This window comes from Silene latifolia, chromosome X (assembly GCF_048544455.1).
Source record: "Silene latifolia isolate original U9 population chromosome X, ASM4854445v1, whole genome shotgun sequence".
Classification (NCBI taxonomy): Eukaryota; Viridiplantae; Streptophyta; class Magnoliopsida; order Caryophyllales; family Caryophyllaceae; genus Silene; species Silene latifolia.
This window is the reverse complement of record NC_133537.1, coordinates 187,670,672-187,688,336: the sequence shown is the minus strand read 5'-3', so window position 1 is coordinate 187,688,336 and position 17,665 is coordinate 187,670,672. Positions and strand designations below refer to the sequence as shown.

At 40.4% G+C, this 17,665-nt stretch overlaps 1 protein-coding gene across 1 annotated transcript; it reads right to left on the bottom strand.

Moving 5' to 3' along the window:
• Window positions 1-7,832: 7,832 nt before the first annotated feature.
• LOC141623750 (uncharacterized) lies at window positions 7,833-17,280 on the bottom strand. Its single transcript, XM_074439903.1, has 11 exons — window positions 17,013-17,280; window positions 16,795-16,856; window positions 13,354-13,490; window positions 13,083-13,141; window positions 12,886-12,909; window positions 10,295-10,377; window positions 10,145-10,209; window positions 9,992-10,041; window positions 9,638-9,739; window positions 8,747-8,806; window positions 7,833-8,195 (listed from the first exon to the last, which is right to left on the bottom strand). The coding sequence occupies exons 1-11, from the start codon at window positions 17,013-17,015 to the stop codon at window positions 8,088-8,090; spliced, it is 753 nt and encodes a 250-aa protein (XP_074296004.1). The 5' UTR covers window positions 17,016-17,280; the 3' UTR covers window positions 7,833-8,087.
• Between the last annotated feature and the right edge of the window lie 385 nt (window positions 17,281-17,665).

Genomic DNA, 17,665 nt, shown 5'->3' with positions numbered 1-17,665 from the left:
TTTGCACAGTGGGGGATGGATTTATTAGGGTCATTTCCGACGGCCTCCGGAGGAAGGAAGTACCTGATCGTCGTCGTTGACTACTTCACCAAATGGGTCGAAGTCGTCGCGGTACTGCCAAGACCACGCGGCGGCCGTGAGAAAGGTAATCTGGGAAAACATCATAACTCGTTTTGGGTTACCCCAAGTCATGGTATTTGACCACGGCCGAGAGTTTTGGAGTGACATGGTGATGAACTGGCTAGAAGAGCTCGGTATCAAGTTCGCATACTCCTCCGTCCGCCACCCTCGGAGCAACGGCAAAGCGGAGCGGCTAATAAAACAATCCTAAACGGGCTAAAAAAGAAGGTTGAAGATCTAAAGGGAAGGTGGGCGATGAACTACCGGCGTCCCGTGGTCCCTTAGAACCACGGAGAAAGAAACAACGGGTGCAGTCCATTCCACCTAGTCTATGGGTCCAAGCCGTCCCGCCAATTGAAGCATCGGTGCCGACATTCGAACGCAAACCTTTAACCTTGATCGAAAATGAGGAAGGCCTGAAAACCTCCCTAGACACTGTCGAAGAAAGCCGAGACACGGCACGGCTTAACTTGGCAGTATCAAAACCGAATGAGAAGAGCATACAACCGTAGGGTCCACAAAAGAGACTTAAAAGTAGGAGATCTAGTCCTAAGAAAGTCACCGCGACCAACAAAGGAAACATCCATGGTAAAATGACGGCCAACCGGGAAGGACCCTACAAAGTGGTTGAAGAAATGAGGCCGGGACATACCGCTAACGGCATGGAGGGAGTGCCTTTAATGAGCCATTGGAACACGGACAACCTAAGGAAATATTTCATATAGCGGCGAAGGTGTCCGGGACCGTTGTGGACACCCCAACGTGTGATTATACCTTATAAAAAGTGATCCAAGTTTTCCATCAAAATACTTGTCCCCTCCATAATCATGCCAGGAGTAGACGCCGCGGCCAAAGCGGCAATCACTACCGCATGATACAAAAGCGTATGAGCACCGTTGAGACGCAACCGACACGCCCCGGCCAATCCGGGAGTGGCTGAGGAAGCGATCAATATGTCTATAGATACGGAAAGCAGTCAAAACGTAAACTCGGTTGCCTCGGCCAAAGCCGAGAGTGACGAGGGAAACGCGACTTGCCAACAAAGCGATTGATACTCGCCACAACGACCAACATGCTTAGGAACGTATAAGTACGGTTGAGAAACGCAAATCGGACGCCTCGGCCAGACCGAGAGTGAAAGAGGAAGCGATCAACACGTCTACAGATACGAACGCTGTCGCACCGTAACCCCGATTGCCTCGGCCAGACCGAGAGTGACGGGGACACAACGACCGATACGCTAACATGTTCACAGCGGCGGTTGGGAACCGAAAATCTGACGCCTCGGCCAGACCGAGAGTGAAAGGGGAAGCGGCCGACATGCCAACATGTTTAAAAACGTTAAGTACAGTTGAGATACGCATTCTAACTGCCTCTGCCAAGCCGAAGGTAAAAACAGAAAAAAAAAAATAGCGCTCAACTAATAACGAAAGAAGACAACTCAGATAAGAATGAGATAAAGACCTCGGCCAAGCCGGAGGCAAAATGAACAAACTCTTATTGAAATGTTTACAGGTAATACAAAGAAAGAAGTCGACGGCCGTCCCCATAGGGATAGCCTAAACACTACCTACCAAAGTTCAAAAAAGAGAAAGGTACAACAAAAGGTTACAGACATAAGAATTGAAAGCGCCAAAAAAAAGATGGCAGGGAGGAAAGGCTCAATAGTTGGCCCCGAACAGTGAAATCGTCGAAGGGCGGGTGAATCCGGTGACGACCGCCCGTCTCTCTATGCTCAAGTTTACGCTCGCCATCGGCAGCGATATGACATCACCATCGGTGGGCGACTCGAAGCCGACTTGGCGGCTTCAATCGCCTTCGCCCTCTCGGCTTCCTCCATGGCCGCCTTCACCTTTTCGGATGGGCCGCCTTCTCCTCGCAGACCTCCTCAGCGGCCTTCTTCGCCTCTGCCTCCTCCGCAGCCTTCGCCTCCGCAGCAGCCGCCTTATCATCAAGCAGCTGGTCAAATTTTTGCCACGGGAAGGAGCCTTCAGAAAAGAGCTCTCTGATCACTTCCCTGGTGGCTTCTTCGGCCTGGTCCCGGTATTGGGCGCACATGTTAGGGATGACGACATTTTGGAGCGTCTCAATGTCCTCCTCCCTCTGGGCGAGGATAGCCCTCGTGTTCCGATGCGCCTTCGCCTGAGCCGTATACAGAGACTTCCATTCTTCCCTCTTATCAACAGCAAAGTCGAAAGCAGCCTGAAGCTTGTCACGCTCCTCCCGCAGCTTAGCGGCGTCAGCCTCCGCAGCCTCAACTTTGGCCCTCTCGGCTAGGACCGCCTTGTCAGCTTACTCCCTAAGCTTTCGCTCAGCAAGGAGGTCTTTCTTAGCAGCCTGGAAGTCCTTCGCCGACCTCTCGGCCTCCTTCTTAGAGGCGGCAAGCTCGAGCCTAAGCCGTTCAAGCACAGGGGCAGCTTCAGCCATGACCTTTTCTTGCTCCATAATATGAGCACCGACCATGTCAGCCCACTTCGCCAGCATATTGGACAACCTTATGCCCTCCGCCCTAATCTGGGCGGGGGAAGGCTTCGGGGAGGAGGAGACGACGGTGGCATTTTTATCACCCGTCTGCACAGGCCGCTTCTCTAATTGCCATTCAGAGGGACCGGTAGACGGCGGTGGTTGATCTACAAAAAATTCGGACAAAGCATCCATGTCAACATTCATTGACATGCTAGAGAGCCTGTCATCAGGAACGCCTAATGAACCAGCTAAATCTGAGCCACAGGTTAGATCCGTACCAGGCTTGGCCTTCTTGGTTGGAGGGCCCTTTTCTTTACCGGCCTCGGTAACGGCAGCAGCGGCAGACTCGGTCTCTTTTCTCTTATTCAAAGAAGGAGGAGCCTCCGCAACAGTGACCTCCTCCTCAACATCGATGACCACCTGCTGCTTTTGGACCACAGGGATTGAAGGTTGAGCCGGAGTTGACGTCGTCGCCGCCATAGACGTTGCCTTTGGTTTGCGGCGCGGCACGTTACTGGCAACCTTCGCCTGAGCCGTCACATCCAAAGGTGCCTTCAATCGCCGGTCCATGAGTTCGTTAGAGCTGGTGCGATCACGCGGCAAGGCCTTAGGATGCAAATCAACAATTTTCCCATCCTCGCCAAGTCCCAACCTCTTGAGGATATCCGCAGATGATCCGGGCCAAAACGGTCAGCAAAGAAACAAAGTAAGAGTTAAACGAAAGAGGATAAACCAAGGCCAAGATACAGAAACATAAAAAGCAAAGATGGGCCTCACACCGACCCCACTCACCCTGCCTGAGGGCCGGTATGAGGCCGACGTGGCAGAGCAGCTCATCCTGAAAAATGATCTGCGGTGGGGGCATCCATCCCTTCGGCGTGCCATCCTTCTCAGCCTCAAACAGCTGCATTGGCCGCTTCTCATCCTCATTAAGATAGACCCTGCTGGCGTCCATCTTGAGCTTACTCCGGGAGACATATTTGTCGTGCTCTCCCTTACTCTCGCACCGCAAATTGACACGGCTTTGGAAGGACCGGGGCAGCGGATAGTCCTCCGGCACCTCGACGTATACCCACCGCCCCTTCCAGTCCTTACAAGATGTAATTTTGGACACGGTAACGTAACCCGACTCTGTCTGCACGCTGTACCACCCCGTGCCACCGGGGGTTGACGGCCGAAGATGATGAAGCCGGCGGAACAAGTTAACCGTTGGGGCCTCCCCCTTAAAGAGACAGAGCCACACAAAGCCAATTATAGTCCTAATGGCCAACGGGTGCAATTGAGCCACGGCGACATTCATGGCCTTAATGATGGCCACAACGTATGCATTCAGAGGAAACCGGAGCCCATACTCCGGTGTCCGATGTACACGCCGATCTGACCCTTGGGAGGGCAACAGAGACCGCCTGACCCTCCTCGGGGATAACAATTTTATATCCCCCGCCGAAGGAGTAATGGTCCTCGAAAAGATCAGAACCGGAACAACTAGCGAACTTATTCGTCCAGGCACGATCAGGGTTGATCGAACAGGCGTCGCCGTGATCCAAGAGACGCGGCCTCCCCTCATCAGAATGAGCCCTTTCCTCATCATCACCATCATCATCAACATCATCATCATCATCCTCGAAATCCTCCAAATATTTTGGATCAATCTCAGGAGAAAGCGTGCAGGACCCCCAACGGTTAACGGGTGACAACCAAAGTCTCCTCTTCATCGTAGCGCGACGGGAACCCCCGTTAAGTACTAGGTCCAAGATCGCGAAAGACATGACAACAAATACTTAATAAATAAAAGTTGAAAAATTTGTTTGTTTACCTTGGAAAAGTGTTACGCCGAGTAACCCTTTGAAGACTAGAGAGAAGTTTCGTCAAAGAAGGCTAGAGAGAAGAAATTTTTTTGAGAAAGTGAATTTTTGGTGGCCAAAATCAGGGGCTAACTGCTCTATTTATAGAGCAAAGCCCATAAAACGGACCAATCAGGGCAAAGCCCATGAAGCGTCAACCAATCAATGTCGAGCCACGTGTCAGACATGCAGCCACGGAATGTCAATCGACATACGATTACAAATCTTCTTTGACACGCTCCTTGACAGAAATGCCAATAGACGTATCTTCTTCAACACGCTCCTTGGTATCTACTTGCCAAACGGCCCATTGCTCAACCAAGCTTGGCGAAGACCGGGGGGGGGCAATCAAAAGCACACGGCACTCTCAACCTCGGTCTCAGCCAGCTTCATTTTCTTTTCCACATTTGATATCCATTACACATCCATGTGGAGGGGGGATATGACACGGCCTGAGCAGAACCAAGCCGAGGAAGAAGAAGCCGGGGAAGAAATTCAACTTGCGCAGAATACGCTCAACACTCATCGAAGGTCCATACCACGGCATAGACTACGCTGGGGGCAAATTGATGGGGCATATTTTGCACCCGCTGACCGAGTCAACATATTGAGCAAGGTCAAAGACATCCACAACAAGTCAACGTATTAGAACGACCCTAACCGACGCGAAACAGTCGGCTGTCACTGGGTCTCACTGGTCAATCAATCGGCCAGAGAGACATATCCGCGTACTCATATCCAAGACCCCTCGGCCGGCCTGCCATGGGTCTCTCGGCCGAGGGTAGAACAGTCTTTTCCACCTGCTCTGCCACTTGGCCACTTGGCCACTATGTGACAAAAGGTGAAAGTCTATAAATACTCCACTTCTCTCATTGAGAAAAGGATCGAAAATATAACCTAAACATCTCATAATCTGGTATAAACTCCCTTATCTCTCTACAAGATACTTTGCCAAATAGCACACAACTTAATCTCTTTAAGTTTACTGACTTGAACGTCGGAGTGAGTTCGCTCGGTATCAAGCCGAGCCCTCAGTTTGTTCATTGTTTCAGGAGAGGCCGAAAGGAAGAGTCAAGCAAAGTCATTATTCTACAAGCTTACGTGGTAACAAATCCTGCTCCGGAATTACACCCGGAACAAGGGGTATTATGTGTAATCTGTCAAAGTTCAAAATACCATGAGAACTTTCCAATATTATAATGATATAGTTAATTAAATTTTCAATTTAAAAGAGAGAGATATCCGTACCAATAAAAGAATAAATGGAATATTATTTTTTAATTATTAATTTATCGTCACGTCATCAAACTTAACGTCCATTTAACAGTCTTTGCATTAGGGGGTACCATGGGCACAAAAATGGAACCTCAAGGGTACCATAGGCAGATTCTTAAAAGTAGGGGTAACTTGGAAAATATGACAAAATTAAGGGGTACCACGAGAAATTTCCGTATATCAATTATGATAAATAAAAAAAAAAAAAAAAAAAAAAACAGCGTACAAATATTAATGGAGAGTACTTGATCATATTATTAAATTTAAATATAACTATTAGATATAATGAGTAGCAATTGTCCGTATTCGGTATTCGGGATCTGGTTGAACGTCGAACTAAGTGCAAAAAAAGTGGTGTAATTCTTAGTATGTTATTTGTCCCACATTGAAAAATAATGCAAGTTTGATGAATATACTATGTATAAATAGTAGAATTGTCCCACATCGAAAAAATAATTCAGGTTTGGTAAATATATTACTTATAAACTAGTATTGGTGCCCGGCTTCGCCCGGGCTACCTCTAGTTACCATTAATTTTTTTTTTCATTAAATAAAATTACTTAAAGTTGCATAACTCATAAATTTATCATTAATATATTTTTTATAACATATCCTAAAATTACGATGAAATAAATTTTGAGACAGATTCACTACTCCCGCTATTAATATTTTACTCTTATTAATGAAAATATAGTAATAACATTTCACTACTTGCTCGTAATCATTGTTACTTTCACTACTTCCGCCGTAATTATTGTTACTGTCACTACTGCCGCATAAATATTGATAATTTCACTACTCCCACCGTAATTATTGTTACTTTCACCATTGCTGCATTAATATTGATTATTTCACTACTTCCGTTGGTGTTTCTACCAATCTCACTAATCTCGTTGATAATATTGTTACTTTTACTATTCAAATGAGTGATTATTATCATATAACTATATCCAATGTTACTACAATTCTTTTCTTTACTGACGAAATTACTTTTACTACTTAGGCATGCAATTTTAAGAGGATTATATATTTATATAAATATATTACATATATGCATTAAATCAAATCGAAAGAATTACTGCAATATTATATATTATGGAACCTAACTTGAATTATTTATAACCTACTTATCATATTTTTGTATGTTAAATAATTAACATCTATATACATCTAATAAACTATAAAGTTTAATAAAATTGCATAGATTTTAAATTTAATATATATTTATGATGATAATAATTAATACCATAAGTGTGCATGTTTATATTAATTAATTATTTTATTTTAAGGAAATTGATCATCTTCTAATCTTCTATAAATATTTAGGAAAATTACGAGGCATCTTCTTTCTTTTAGTCTCCTTGAAATTGACCATTTTAATTAATCAATTATTTTATTTTAAGGAAATTGACCATTTTAATTAATTATTTTATTTTAAGGAAATTGACCATGTTTAGGAAAATTACCAAGCGTCTATATAATTTAATTTTAACCCAAACTATATAATATTTGCATTGAGATCCCTTAATCGGGTCCATCACACGGTGCTAGTGATTTAAAACTATATAGTATAATTAATTTGTATAACTTTCTTTAATTACATTGAAGTCCCTTGGTTTCTGGATTTAATATATAGTATTGATAGTAGAATTGTCCACATCGGAAGATTAGTATAAGGTGGGGTGATTATATGATTATAAATAGGAGTCAACCCACGTATTTATTAATCTTTTATTTTTTTTAAAAAGAGATTAATAATATGTAAACAAATGATTAGACATAAAATGTAAACATTAAACCTTTAAAACATTTTTTCATTATAACCAAGTTAATTGTCCCGTTGCAACGCACGGGCATTCAAACTAGTACACAATATGAGCCACTTTTACCATATTAACACAAATGGTATGTATCCGCCCCGTCTTCACCTTGTGACGGATGCTATCCGTCACAAGGGAGACTAATTCTAACCACATATCCTACCTATTGCACAGCAGACACTCTTTGAAATGTTGGCTCTGGCAGTAAATTTAGAGGCAACCAGGAGGCTGCCAGCCACCAGCCAATTCAGAGGAAGGCAGGAAGCCGCTAGCTGCCAGCCGCAGTACTTAAAGACAATAATTTAAATAGTGCCAGGCAATAGAGATGGAATTTCATAGAACGTCCAAGATTCTATCAGGTACAAAACGCATACACCATTATGAACAATACCACATAACACTGGAACAAGACAAAGATATCCTCAATGCTCCCCTCGCTCTTATCTATTCTCCACACCAGTTTTCAATAGAATATAACAGTTCAAACAATTTCGAAGCACCAATATACCCCCTATTCGATGTAATAATTCCTGCACCGATTACAAGTACATCAACTTCCGGATCAACCCCTTTGGACAACACCATTCTCATACAAGTACTCCACAAATTCATCAATGAGATAAGGCCAAGCACCTTCAGCATCATAATTTGCGAGCTGCGGATCCACTGACTGTATAAAAGTGAAAACGAGAAAAATCAGTTTTGGCCTTGTACATAAGAAGCAAGGAACATAATTTGCATCTCTCAACCACAACTTCAAGTAATGGTTCGTCTCAAACATTTGTTTTAACTTTTATGTTACCTATCTAGGTAATTTTGTCTTTTAAGATTGTTTTTGCCCACATGTAATTTCTAACTTGGACCCACGTGACACATGGACCCCAATATTATTACACTTTTAACATACCCATAAAATACCATAAACTTTTTGGCCAGTCGTTTACCTCTTCATAAGAGCACCCCGGCAAGGGGATTACTCACTGCTGTCGACACCTTGGTTTACACCCCAAAAAAATACCCCTATCTCATTTGCGTGTAATTTTTCATTAAAAAAAAATTCAAATAACAAACAAAAAGATATAAATGAGACAAAGGGAGTAAGATGGAAGATTCAAAGACACTTGCAGGAAATCAACAATTCTCAAACGGGAATGGAAAAGCCTGTTTTTTGGCCCCTCTTGTTGAAGAATACGGTCTGCTGTTTCAAATTAGACCTCTTACCCTAACAAACTCCAGCAGTTGAGCCCAAGTGTCTCTTGAGATAGCTTTATTATGTCGAGCCTGCAATGATATGAAGGACAATGGGATATAATGATGTCAATTGCAAAATCCAAAAGAAAAAGAGACGTAAGATGATTTAAACCATTGCAAATCGTAAGTGCTTGATAAGCTATCCATTTATACTTAAACATACAGCGTTGACAAGTCTGACAATGCTACTCCATTGTCTCACAGGCTACAAAATATGGCAAAGGGGAGTTGGATGGTGCATCTAAAGGTTATATACTTATATATAATGTAAATGAAGTCTGGGGGTCATTTGTACAAGGAACCAGGGTTCCATTATTACTCAGCCCCTAACAAATCACAAAGTAGTCAGCTCATATTCATATCATGGTATATGCCTTATATACGTATGCGAATCATGCATTGAATATCATGTATTCCTATCAAATAAGGCAACCCTGCAAGGAATTGAAGGTTCGAGTTTGTAAATATTTAGGTTGTCCCTAAAATTAGATTAGAGACATAACACAGTTAACTACAATGAATGTTGGAGTACAATCCAGTCTTACTATTGACTAGAGCGAATGTCATATTGGATGCAGCAATGCAACGTACAAACTACAGTTGAGCACAGAACAATCAAGGGACTAACTTGGCATGGGTAAAAAGAAGAAAATATCCATGCAGAAATACCAGTCCTGAACTTTTTATTTTGAGAGAAGCACATCAACAACCTCAAAACTCCAATCTTTTACCTTGACATGTCTGATGTCCCTCAATAAAGGGAGATGCCTTTATATATTTTCCCAATGGATTAAATAACAACCATTGTACATCAAATGATCAAAGTAAAAAAGGAAAATGCATCGGTGTTTAGCATCTTGCCTGTAGAAACTGACACCAGTGATCAATTAAGGGCCACTGCTTCTCTGCGAACAATAATTGCCACATCCCTATTGCTGTATCAAATGCCAGAGACTTCTGACCCTGCAATTGTAAAAATTACTTCCGTCAAATCTTACTGCCATGGGATGAGTATCTTAAATTTGTTGAGATAAGCTTCCTCATATGCCAGTGATGTGTGAGAATTTCTCAAGAATTTCAACTTTCGTAAGAACACCAAAAAGTAACTAAAAACACAGAAATAATTAGCTCTGAAGGAGTGCCGTATTAATTGCCATTATAATCAATAACTGATTTCAATATTGTTAACTTCTATGACTTCTATGAGCGAATTACCTTTTCCTTAGCCCATCCAAAAGCAAAGATATAAATTTCACGGAACTTCTCTGGTAAATCATACAGAAGAAACAATCATCAACTAAGCTTTTAACAAACATAGAGAATATATAACAAAAGATATGAAGTTTATGGGGGGTTCACTACACTTACGTTCGTCTTTCAACTCAGATCGAATGTATGGTATTCTTTCACGAAACTTCTCAAGGGAATCAATTCTGCAGCAATATAGATGTATGATTAAATTTGGATATTAAGGCCTCAGTATAATGTCAGAATAAAAGAGAAATAACCAAAACTTGCCCAAGAGATTGCCATCCGCCAATGAACTCCTGCTTTGAGAATTCACACATTGTTGCAGCCTTCATGTGCCAAGAGATGACCAACTAGAAGAACCACTAATCAGAACTTCAACAGATGCTATTAAGTAAGCGCTAAAACATTATTTAGATACTTTCACATCACCTCTGAAAGCAATACCGGATAAAACTTTCCACAATAAAATTTTAGTGTTCGATGATGCAACAATGAAGACTCAGAAATTCTTTAGTTAGCACCTGCAGATAACTATAATGCTTTTGGGAATAATCAATGTTGCACTCTACTGTTTTAAGAAGCTTTTCAACTCCAAGACACTCAAGGAGACTTCTCCCCATTTTTTGAATGGGGGAGTTTGTAAGGTAAGGCAGAGGAGGGAAAGGAAAGAGAGCAATTTCCCTTGTTTGGATAGGACGGAAACGGAAGGGAAGGGAAATGGATGGATCTATTTTCCCTCCTTAAAGCCTAATCAAAATCCTTCTAACAAAGATTTAGGGAAGAGACACCCTTGCATTATTCCTCCTCCCTTCCATCTCCCTTCTTTTCACATATCTCCATCTGCCTACCCTCCCTTTCCTTTCACTTTGTATCCAAACAAAAGTGTCAATGCTAGTTCACATGTTCCCTTCCATAAGCCAACAACATTCCTTCAAAATGTGAAGCAGGTATCGTTCGGGCAATGATAGCTTACAAAAGATAACTATAATCTAGACATCGATATTACCATAAATAACCCAGTACCTAAAGCACCTTTAACCATTTTCCAGTTACTTTCATTTACCACATAGATGGCAAGTTCTAGCTTAAATACAAAAAAAAAGCTATGCTCTAAGAAAGATTTTAGGATAGGGTAATGCATTATCTTAAGAAAAAATACAGGACATAAACACAAAAGATCAGTTAAAAATTACGCAGTCATCCACTCCCTAGTCCCTTGTATATAACACAGACACGGACGCACAAAGCACAGCACAACACAAAACAAGTAGTACACAACACAAAACAGGAAAAGGCATTATGAAAATTTTGGTTTAGTGTCTATTTCATCGGCAACAATTGAAGCTGTTAGCTTTTAATTGCATTAAAAATAATTAGACAAACTACAAAAATAAAAGAGATACACGCCCTTCTAATCTCTTTCAATCACCAAAGTCAAATGGGGTTATTTTCGTATTATCATTTTAAAAGAGGTATGTATTGTATATTTTAAGAAAATATTGGTCGAAGTTGATGTCTTTCGCTCACCAAGGTCAAATGAGACAATGTAAATAGGATTAAAGGAATAAAAATTTCAAAATAAACCGTGTTGACTTCTGAGCTCATTGAGGGTTCAAGTACGAAGTATTTGATATGAAGAGGTCAAACCACAAGCAAACTGTCCATTTTCTCAAAGAAACGAGAATTCTAATATGGAGCCAACAACGGTTGAGTAAACAAACATGAACATGAGGTTAGTTTTAAAAGGTTGTGAGATGTACACAGACAGCGAGGGTCCCTATCAATGAGGGTTGTAAACTCGTAATGCGCGTGCCTTATGCACTAAAGGCAAACTGTTTATTCGAACAGTTTGTACTTTTATAATACTCCCTCCATTTACATTTGTTCCTCCCATCTAATTTTGGCACGATCTTAAGAAAATAGGTTAGTAATGTGTTACTAGACCGCGATGTATTGGCAATTTCGCATGCTAAACTCACCAACCACTCCCAAAGACCCAGTAGATCACCACCACACTCCCACTAAATCATCACCCACTCCCACTAAACCACCACATCACACTCCGCGGACCACCAAAGCTACCCATTGGAGCACATCACCGCCGTTCCGTCACCACATTCCCACCCCCTACACCACGCCAACGCCGTCGCCATTGCCATCGCCATCGCCATTGTTGTAGCACCTACCACCACCATTGGAACACCGACCACCACCTTTCAACGCGTATGGGGACAGCAAACACAATGCTGGTGCTAGATTTCAAAAACTAACAGTCTTCTTGTAGATCCTAAGTGTTAGGATTCGGTTCAAAGAGGAAAAAAGCTAGCTTTTGGAGGCAAAGAAGTCGAACGGGGGAGATAGAAGGGGGAAACAAGGTGGTTCGCCAGTCAAGGAGCAACGTTGCCGGTGAAGGGAGGTCGTGTTGGAGCACCAAATGAGGTTATGGTTGGTGGTGCACTAACGTTGGCTATAGCGTAGCGCGGATGGCGGCCATTTGGTGTGAAGGATGGTCGAGAAGGTGATGGTAAGGCAGGTGGGTTGTGGAGATAGGGGTGGAAGTGAATTGAAGTTTGGAGGAATGTAGGCTGGTTAGCTAAGCTGAGAGAAAAGTAGGTGGGTTGCTGAGTTTTTTTTTTTACTAAAAAAACTTGCCTAATAAGATGAATGAAATTAGGAACGGAAGAAATGTCCAAAAGTGGAAAGTGTGAGGAAAAAAAGAATGGAAAGAGCAACATTTTGTAGTTGTTGAAACATCATGAAATCAAATTCGGGAAACAGTGGTCAATGCATACAGCTACAAACTTGTAACATAGAAGATAAACATGCACCGTGTCCAGATGTTAGGACTTAGGAGTTACCATGACAATATCTTGAGGATCGACCTGCCAAGAAAAAGAGTACCAAGAATCACTTTACTAGTAAAGAGGTAAAGGCACAAAAACAGAGAGATAACATAAAGAGCAAACAAAAAATGAGCAAAAAATGAAAACAAAGAACCGAACAGAAAGGGAAAAAAAATTCTTTGAAAAAATCAAAGAACCATAGTAAAACTGACCTGTAGATCATTGCAGAGTAGAGTGATACCATCCACTAATATCATGTCAGCATAAGGATCTGTAACAAATGCACCAAAAATTTCAATGAATATACACGCCGAGTTCTAATATGATCAAATAATATACACAAAAAACAGATTGTAAATGAATATAGCCAGTAAGATGCACGGAAAATGATTCAGCAACAGAAAAAGGGTAATGCTTATGACATAACAGATGGTATAAATAGGCAAGAGAACATTCAAACAAATCTTAAAGAAATGTAAATGCCTTTGTATCGGTTGTAATGTTCCTCCAGATGTCTAGTATCAGTAAAGGATTTGATTTGGGGCTGACTGTAAAACACATCAAATGCTCCTTCTAAATGCCAGTCACTAGCCTTCAATGTCTGAAGAGCAACTTTCTCACTGCAAGCCAAAAAGCATCAGAAGCTCAGTCACGTAAGCAACATGAAATTTGCCACATAAGAACCATGAACAAAGTCATTCAAAACAAATCAGTGGTGGCCAGATCAGATGACTACAAAAACCACAATAACCTATAGGCATCGGAAAAAAATAAGTTTTCTAATTGATTTCTTTTAAACATTGAGGACATTAAAAGGTGCTTTATATGAATTATAATTCTTGGCCCTTCCGCTGCTCTTTTTCCAAAGCAAAGAAAAAAAGGCAAGTGGAGATAGTAAGATATCGCTCATTAGACGACATTCATCATTCATTTATCTATCTTTAGCTGCCTGCAGTAGAGATAACAACCTTGATGGTACACATAAAAGTTAAGAGCTTTCATTTGTATCAAGCCACTTACCCAGAACCGGCAATATAGTGAGACTACCGAGCTACATCGCCTTATGATTTATTTATGGACATTTCAAATGAAACAGGAGGATCAGGTTTATCTTTGGTTTGGTAGAATACGAGTCAAGTTTATATAGGTCCCATATCGAATGAAGGTCAAAATGTAGGCCCATGAACGCCTTTAATTTCTATATGTTTCCCTTTTAAATATACAATTGACATATATTGGCAAAATAAGTACTCTCCATCTAAATCCAAGTGCCCCAATCCCACGTCTCTTTTTTGTTGGGAAAATTTCCATTGTACCCCTCGTTTTAACTTCGTTCTCATGGTACCTTTGACATTAGGATTTATTGTGCAATGTGCCTTTCCCTCATTTTCCCCTTATAACAACATTAAATTTGCTGAATAAGACACTAACAACCACTTTTAGAAAAAAAAGAAAGAAAAAATAAAGTTTGTAAAACAATTAAATTTCTTTTAAATTCTTTATAAAGCAATCAAAAATTTCCCAAAATATTAAGTTTCAAACACATTCGTCGCGGGTCACGGTCATTATGGTCTAACGTATGTACATCCTAACATAAGTCCCTAAACCCTATGAACACCTTGTTCACGATCATCACGGCCAACAACTGTACATCTAACTAAGTCCCTAAACCTTATCTACACCTTGTTCACCGCTAAGCCTAGTCAACACGGTCCAACATCTGTACATCCTAACATAATTCCCGAAACCCTATCAACACCTTGTTCACCAAAAAGCCAAGTCTACAATGCTCTTACCAGTGACCACCTATACGATTTCAAAATTAATCGAGACCACATTTAAGATGATATTAACTAAATTTAATGAGATAAGGCCGCGACAACTGATAACGCGACCGTGAAAATTTTCGTATACTCGGCCAAAAAAACCACAAATGCCTAATTGAACCACTCTCACACCAGTGGCCTACACAAGCGGTCGTCATGTCTTCCGAGCGCTCCAACTATTCATGTAAGCCTCATTGATGTGCTTGTTTTAAATACAATTTAACCCCTGCTTATCCTGCTACTTTATGCTTACTTTGAGCTCTTCAGAGCAATTTTAGCTAACATTTTCCTCAAAGTTGTGGTTTCGTTGTTTGCCTTGGTTTTTAGAATTTTAGGAATTGAGCTTATTAACAATACAATGCCAAAAATTTGAAGAGTACAAGGAGAGATAGAGTTATAGTCATGACAGGTTGATACCAAGGGGTTCGCCACAACAGAAGTGTGCTTTGTGAAGCACATGGTCATAACCGGCCAGTCTTATTCTGGTCGGCACACATGAATGCCAGACGGTACAAAGGCCTACTTATCGGTATACCAAGCAAAAAACAAAGCCAAATTGGTCAAGTGTCGGTACTCATCAGCACTGACTTGACCCGGCCGGTTTTTACTAGTTTAGTTTGGGTTGTTTGCTACGGAGACGACTTAGTATAAATAGCTTAATTTCAGAGTTTAATGTACGCTTTTCATTATTATCGAAAACCTAATAACGTACTTAGCTTTAAAACTCCCTTAGTTTGAAGATATTCACTTGTTTTATCGAACATCAAATTCGGTAATCAAACCCATCTAGTTTCCTTTCTCGTATTCAAACCAATTGTGTTATTTAGTTTTATGTCGTTTGTGTTCCTTATTTCATTTATTGCAATTCATATCATGGTGTCAGCTCGGTTATCGCTTTAATTACTATGTCTGGCTAATTCTCTATCTAGGGTCTTAGGGGATGGATGAGAAGTACATTACGGGTTTGCAATTGAACAAACAATCGGACCACTAATTATTGCTAATACCTAATTTGCATGTTTTAATAGACAATTAATCGGTTATAGGCCACAACCAATTAGTTCAGCTACGAAATCTCAATCTAAGATTAAAAGTCAGATTGTGGTTAGGCTTGCATGTAATCAGTAAGAAAACTAATACGTAACAGAAGCCTGTTAGTATGGTCCTACGATCGATTGATCTGAGAGGACCTATCCCATCGGATTAAGGTAATTGATCGCCTACTGACTGTTTATTGTTTATACCGTGTTTGTCTCATCATGAACTTGGTGACCCTAGACTTCCTCTTTATTAATTATCTCTCTTTTTAATTCGTTCAATCAATTTTCCTTAGTTAAACAACAAAACAACTCGTTAATAAGTAATCTAGAATTGCCAAAGTTAATAGCAGTAACATATATAGTAACACAACTAATCAACTATCTCCTTGCGGATTTGACCCTATTTGACGCTATCTACCAGTAAGTAGTGATTTAGGATGACTTTGATTAGGTGATTCGAGTCATACGAGTTAGGCTTGTTAGCCGTATTGGGCTATATCAGCTCAAGCTGGCCTATACCTGGTACTCTACTTAACTGGTTAAAGGGTTTATCATTAAGATGCTATATCTGGCAAAATCTCATATCGCAAATGTCCAACACCGCAATATCTCAGGAAATACAAGAATCTGAAGCGTGCTATAAATCTTCTAGTTCATACTGAATACCTCAAGGTGGTAATTTTGTAAAGCGCTTAGCAGTTCATTTTGAATGGGAAACTTATAAATTGACTAGTCTTGAACGCGCATTACCATATAAAGGAAGATATAAATTAGAGCAATGAAGTAATGAGAGTGAAGTCTGAAAATAATTTGGATGGCCTGAACACATGGTATGCAGTCCAACCTCATACATACATACATACATAGTAGTAATACGGGTGGGATAGCCGAATTCCTTTGAGCACATATTTAATTTAATGAAGGAATCCCTCGAACAAGAAATGTAAAAGAGTAGAAGTAGTCTGTCTCAGGAAGTGCCCTAATTATTAACAACAACAAAAACAACAAGAAGACATAGAAAGCGAAAGAAAAGGCGTTGTGCACAAGTGGTAAATTACCTAGCAGCAGTAATTGCCATAAACTGCTGGAGTTTTTCGCGGTGTCCTCTTCCGAGTTTGCTCTGCCAATTCAATTCAAACATTTTTTTATCAAAACAACAACAACAACAAGTTACACATAGTCTTGTCTTGTATTATATGAGTACTAATTTCATGAATCTATGAATCAATCAAACAGATGATAAAATAGTAAAAATCAAAGTAAATAGAGTACGTACCATTTTGGTTGTTGTTGTTGTTGTTGTTGTTGTTGTTGTAGATCTACGAAGAGGGAGAAACAAGTCGAAGGAGGGGAGATTAAAAGGGGGAAACAGAAACACGACGCTGGTTCTGGTTCGCCAAGGTGGGTTGTGGGACTGTCGGAGGAGTGGCTTCAAGTTTCGAGGTATGTCAAATGTCGCCTCTCCTCCTTTGGCTAAGGTGGGAGGAAACTAGGAAACTAGGCGGTAGGTTTTGCCAATTTCTCTAAACTCAGCCTAAGGCTCCGTTCTTTTTTACTTAATTTCAGTTCTAATAAGTTCAGTTCAATTCAGTTCAACTCTATTAAGTTCAGTTCAGTTTAGCTCCATTCAGTTCAGTTCAGTTCAGTTCAGTTCAGATCAGTTCAGAGTAGTTTATTTCATTAATATTATTATTCTTATTATTATCATTATTATTATATTAATTTATTTACTATTGTTATTATTTTATTAGAATTTATTTTTAATATTATTATATTACTCTTAGTATTTATTATATTTATTTATTATTATATTAATATGATTAATGGCAATATTAGGGTATTAATATTTTTTATTGTTATATTGTTATATTATATTTATTATTTATTAGTATATTCATTTGTATAAATATTATTAATAACATATTTATT

What these genes read in the sequence shown, in the direction of transcription:
- LOC141623750 (XM_074439903.1), bottom strand. An exon ending in ACATTACAACCGATACAAAG is followed by an intron (nt 13,142 to 13,353) that starts GCATTTACATTT and finishes CATTTGTTACAG; the next exon opens with ATCCTTATGCTGACATGATA. An exon ending in TTGGATGGGCTAAGGAAAAG is followed by an intron (nt 9,740 to 9,991) that starts GTAATTCGCTCA and finishes TTACAATTGCAG; the next exon opens with GGTCAGAAGTCTCTGGCATT.